This window comes from Streptopelia decaocto (genome assembly GCF_964273445.1).
Source record: "Streptopelia decaocto genome assembly, chromosome: 14".
NCBI lineage: Eukaryota > Metazoa > Chordata > Aves > Columbiformes > Columbidae > Streptopelia > Streptopelia decaocto.
The window spans coordinates 8,563,961-8,569,821 of record NC_138669.1 but is presented as its reverse complement, the minus strand read 5'-3'; the positions used below and the strand labels follow the sequence as shown (position 1 = coordinate 8,569,821).

The 5,861-nt window shown below is 52.3% G+C and overlaps 1 protein-coding gene across 1 annotated transcript; it reads right to left on the bottom strand.

Annotated features, from left to right (window-relative positions):
• Window positions 1–523: 523 nt before the first annotated feature.
• On the bottom strand, window positions 524–2,986 carry HRH3 (histamine receptor H3; the record flags this gene model as incomplete). Its single annotated transcript, XM_082065384.1, has 3 exons — window positions 2,761–2,986; window positions 2,324–2,490; window positions 524–1,402 (listed from the first exon to the last, which is right to left on the bottom strand). The coding sequence occupies exons 1-3, from the start codon at window positions 2,969–2,971 to the stop codon at window positions 524–526; spliced, it is 1,257 nt and encodes a 418-aa protein (XP_081921510.1). The 5' UTR covers window positions 2,972–2,986.
• Between the last annotated feature and the right edge of the window lie 2,875 nt (window positions 2,987–5,861).

Sequence of the window (5,861 nt, the reverse complement as noted above, 5' to 3'; positions counted from 1 at the left end):
AGACTATGGCTGTAGCTACCGTAGCAGTAATGAAAAATGAGGTTTTTCCTTCTGGTTTGTTCTTTTCTTTCTGTATCATTACATGTGTATAATATCTTAAGCATAAGGAAAAAAAACCCCTCTCATTCGTGGGAAAAATCGGGTTTGCAAGCAGCTTAGTCCAGTGGTTTTAGGTTAGATCTTTTTGTTGTCGTTAGCTTTTATTTTTCAGTTTTTATTTTTCCTTATTTTAACAAAATGCTGGTGCTGCTCCGGCTGACTAGGTGGCAGCAGAGCTCTTCTGTGGCACCTGCAAGTGGCGGACACAGATTTCTCCAACTGTGGTTAATGTCAAAAAAACCCTTACCCTTCTATTCCAAGTGATTTTGTTGTTGATGGCCTAGAATAAATGAACAGTGGTCTCACTGCTGCCTTCCTCACATGTCCCAGAGCAGCGCTCCCAGATTCTTCCAAGGATGCAACCGCTACAGTAATTTTCCATAACACAAGTGTGTTAAAGAAGGTTCTTCTCATCCTCACACTTTCAGTAGTTCTGAAGCGGATCGTGAGGCTGAATCTTTAGCTTCTTGGGACAGAGGAGTTTGACAAAAGCCCTTCTGAAGCTGTAGTGGCAGAGAGGGTAGAGGATGGGGTTAACAGCAGAGTTGATCCACAGCAGCCAGAAGGAAGTCTCGTACCAGTAGTCAGAGATGCAGTGGCCGTGGCAGCCAGCGCGGATGATCATCAGGAGGGTGTACGGTGCCCAGCAAATCCCAAAAATGCCCACGATGATTGCCAGGGATTTAGCCACTTTCTTGTCTCTAGAGAGCCTGAAGCGTTGGGTCATGCTCTGGGACACCACCTTCATCCGCTTCTCCAAGGACAGAGTGCATGCAGAATTTTTACAGCTCTTTTTGTTGGAACACTTGGGTTTTGCGGAGCTCTCAGAGCTTGTTGACAGTGGGTTGTTGGCACCCAGGCTGGCAGTGGAGGCTGCTGCTCGAGCTTTGCTCTTAGAGAGGTTGAGGGTTTCCACCGGCTCCTTCTGCTCCCACTTACAGCATTTCAAAGAAAGCTTCGCTTCTGGGCTCATTTCCATCTCTTCTGTGAAGGACTGGTTGTGCACTTCATGGAAAACATCCAGGCGTAGTTTGGTACGCTTCTGTATGTTCAGGTAAATGCTCAGATTGAAAAACAGCACACTGATGAAAGGAGTGAAAAACTCCAGCGTAGAGGCTGTCATGAGAAAATACCAGTTGTAGAAAAACTCAGCGTAGCATTCCCCGGTGGGTATGATACTCCGGCCTGATATATACTCCCAGCTGATAATGGCAGGTCCGTAAAGCAGGAACGCCAATACCCAAACCATCACCATCTTCAGCACCGCTTGCTTGGTGTTGCCTTGCTGGGCTCTGTAGGCGACCTGCAATGGGGAAATCTTTTCTTAAGTATGGCCACACACCCCAACTGGTTGAGGCTCTTCACAGATGAACTGTTAGTGTTCCTGGCAAAGTTGCTAGGCAATATCTCAGCACTGTAACAAATTCACATGCCATAGGCAACAGGAGCAATTGCTAGATAAATCACACTCCTGCAGGGAAGACTTAGAACCCTCATCTCGCAGATCCAAAAGGAGATGTGGCTTTTGCTTACTGGAAATGTACTGACTTGGTTGGAGCCCGGCAATTGGCCGCACTCCACCACTCACTGGAGTTGTCCCCGGCTCCCCCCACACCTCCCGGGTAGAAGGATGATGCCTCAGACTCCTGGGTTTTGCAGATGCCTCGCTCAGGCTCTCTCTGAGCCTCGTAACTAATCTGTGTTGTATTTGGAGTCAGGGAAGAAGAAAACAGCAATTAATCTAATCTGCCTGAGAACCGCTTGTTACCTTCTCTGGAAGCTGGGGTGTTTTCATCTCACCCTGCACCCAGAGACCTCAGGGCAGTGCTCGCCAGAGCTGGTACTGCAATCTGCTGCCTCGGTAGCCAGGGAGAGGCTGGGAGTCCCACTGCAATCTGCTTGTTTGTCCTGGAGATAATAAGCCCCTGCAAGTCAGTAACAGGTCTGCTCACCTCGCTGACTCACTTGTACTTCGCTATCCTGTCATCTGGGAAGGGAACACCTGCACAACGGGGTCTGAACCTTAAATGATTTAATTATGCCAGAAGTACTAACCTGAAACCACAGCTGAATTATATATTTGTGGGTAATTATTGCTTTCCATCATAACCTGAAAGATTAATAATTTTTGGACGATTCACAGGGCTATTAATTATTGCAGAGAATCGGGAGAATAAAGCAGAAGGAGAGTTATTCTCCTCTCAGCTGCCATGACACGACTCACCGCTCTTGTCACCGAGAGGAATCTGTCATAGCTAATCAGCACGATGTTGAAGACCGAAGAGGTGCAGAGCAGGTAATCAACTACCAGCCAGAGTTTGCAGAGACTTCTCCCGAAGATCCATCTCCCCGTCAGCACATAGGGCACGTACAGGGGAATGCAGAAGGCACCTGTAACCAGAGGGGTCCGTTGGCCCTGGGATGGGGGTCTGCACCCCGGCTGCCCCCCGGGATGCCGGGCCGGCTCCTTCCAGAGCCCCGCACCCGGCCGGGGGTGTCGGGAGGGGCCCCGGGGCTGCGGGAGGGTGTCGGGGCGCAGGAGCGGGGGTGCCGGAGGGGACCCCGCGGGTGCGGTGCAGGGGGCAGCCCCGGGCGGCCCTGCCCGCTCCCCGCTGCCCGCCCCGCCGCCGAGTTGCTGCTCCGCGGGGGGCGGCACTTTACCTACTAGGAAATCCGAGATGGCCAGGTTGAGGAGGAAGAAGTTGTTCTGGGTGCGCAGGCTGGAGTCCGCCACGAAGGCCAGCATGACCAGCGCGTTGCCCGCCACGGTGACAGCGATCAGCAGGGCCATGAGCGCGCCCAGCGCCGCGGTGCCGGCGGCGGCGAAGCGCCCGGCGGCGGCGGAGCCGTTCAGCGCCCCGCCGCTCTCCATCGCCCGCGCCGCTCCACGCCGCAGCCGCGGGGCTGCCGCCCCTCCCCGGCCCGCCCCGCCGCCCCGCCCCTCCGGGGGCCGCAGCTCCGCTCTGCCCTGCGGCCGCTGGGACCGGCCCTCCAGCCCTGAGCATCCCTGAGTCACCCCAGAGGAGCCCCGAGCCCCTGGGGGCATCTCCGCTCCTCCCAGAGCAACCACGAATCCCCCAGAGCAAACCCGAATGCCTGCGAGCGTCTCCGCATCCTCCAAGAGCAACTCTGAATCCCCCAGAGCAACCTGAATGCCTCTGAGCTTCCCTACATCCTCCCAGAGCAACCCTGGATCCCCCAGAGCAACCTGGATGCCTCCAAGCATCCGAGCATCCTCCCAGAGCAACTCTGAATGCCCCAGAGTAACCCTGAATACCTTCCAGCATCCCTGCATTAGCCCAGAGCATCCTTGCATCTGCCTAGAACATCCCCACATTCCTCATCCTCTGCCCTCAACCCAACAGCATCCTTGTGTCCTCCCAGAGTATCCTTGCATTCCTCCCAGGAATATCCCTGCATCTCCCCAAAGCATCCCTCCATGATAAAGGCCATGGGGAGTGCTTATGGCTTCTGCATTGAGGCCTCTGCCTCAGTGCAGAGGAGTGGAGGTCAAGGCTTAACTTGTCTTTAATCAAAGGTCAGGCAGGTGGTGGAGGAGAAAGGGCGATGCTCTTGCCCCGCACTGGCAGCAGGAGGAAGAGCTGAGGCTGCCCACGAGCAGGCATCTCTTTACCAAGTGGCCACAGCATTTGGTCTGCAAACCAAGGAACCCTTGCCCACAGCCCCCGGCTCCAGGGCCCTTAATGCTCCCTCGTCCCTCCACTTGTTTAGCTTTTCATAACTAAAGAGAATAACTTCTGTTTGAATACTTTCTTCAGCTGGCAACAAAGCCACCTGCAGCTGTAAAACCTCGTAAAGCACCGTGCCTGCTCCAGACTGCAGGAGCGGAAACATCTTCACGGGTGTCATGTCACCAGGGTAGGATCAGGTCAGCACAGTCACCAGCTCTGGAGAATGGCATGAGGATGTGCAGGGCAGCAGCACTGGAAACCAAGGATACTGACCAAGCGCCTTTCTTTCTGGGGAAGTCTGATAAGTCGTATACGTCTTTAAAGAACACAGATAAAAAAAGCAAAGCAAGAAAAATGTGCACACCCAGGAACATGCATGAAGCTAATGCTCAGGGGGGTTGCTGTCTTCTGATTACTCCAAAAGCAATTTTCACATCAGGGACTGTTACAGATTCGCAGAATTCCTCTTCAAACCCACTACCACGATCACTATCTTGATAGCAGATGCTGATCCTGCTGGGAGGAGGCAGAAAAGGCTTTTTAAAATCACGATAAATCATTTGCAGGCAGCAGAGCTGGGAAGCGAGAACAGGCAGGGAGCCTGCCAAGCACTCCCGCATGGGTGGCCTTTGGTGGCACCCACCAAAGCTTAGCCTTCAGCAAGGACCAGCTTTGTCCTGTCCCGTTACTGGCCCAGCACAGAGACAACACGCTGGCTCCACGTTGAGATCTGGGATTTCTGTTTGCAGGTGCTGTGCAGGGGCTGCAGCTGTGTGACACCGTGTGTCCCCTTCCTCAGGGAGCCAAGTGTCCCCAAGCCACTCCACGGAGCAGAAGACGCGGTCCCTGCCGCTGCTGCGTCCCGACGGAGGATGTCACTGTGGGCTCGTGGGAGCCGCGGGTGGGAGAGCAGAGGATGCTGCGGGTGGGACAAACTCCCAGTCGGTGGGATAAGGGCTGGAGGGTCAATCCACCCTGGGAGACTTCGAGGAGCTTTGCGCGTGGCTTCGGCGCTGCTTTGAGGAAGAACCACACTTGAGGAAGGTCAGATTTAACCAACTGAATTCCCAGCAGGGTGGGGAGCAGCCCGGCTGTGCAGCTGCAGCATGGCCACAGCAGAGAGGACCTGGAGTTTGTGCAGATTGTCGCAGATGTGATGTAGAAAGGGCTTCTTTTTATATTTTCTTCTGTTTTCTTCTGAACACACAAACCGCTTTCATTCTGTGGCTGTTTGTGATCTGATGTTATTTGTAATCTCTCGCTATTCAGACAACCATTAGTATCCATTGAAATGTTTACAAATTCCAAATTATTGTGTGCATGTTGCAGCATTATCACTCAGAGCTGTTTGCCGTTTGTTAGCTGACATTCATTATTCAGAGTTTTCACGATCCAGATAGAAAGCAGAAACCATACTTTGCACCTAAGGTAATTTATAAAGTGATTTACAAAATGTAACGTGGACAAATCTCAATTATTGTTATTATTCAGAGTAATTTGCCAGGAGTGTTGGATAAATAAGAGATGACAGAGCCGAGCAGACTGTAGTTTTCCTGGTCCTGATGTTTCTCTCTTGCTTCAGCAGAAGGACAAATATATATCCAATCTATTTCTGGAAATACGCTATCTTGTAATAAAACAAAGGAAATCACCCAGTGTAGAAGGGGTAATTAAACAAGATTACATACAGACATGCAAGCAGATGGTATGATAGTTCATGTTTTGACCTGGCTTACACAGTATATATGCCACATATGGATATTGCATATATTCATAAGTGCTTATCTATTTTCAGAGAGGGTGTATCGATCACCCTGCAGTCAGCCGTGAGTGTCCGCAGCCTCAGACCCTAAATTCTGCTTAATCTTTCTGTACATACCGGGACCAAAATGGGACCTTTCCGGAGGGCCAGAGCTACAGCTCAGCTATAAGATCTCCTGAGCCTGGTTTCTGTTGATTCTAAGGTTGTGACAGGGGCTGGGGTTGTCGGATGCGGAGGTGTTGGGGATGGCAGATGCTCCCGGCTGCAGGGACGTCCCAGCTGCTTGCAGGTGGTGGAGGTAGCACAGC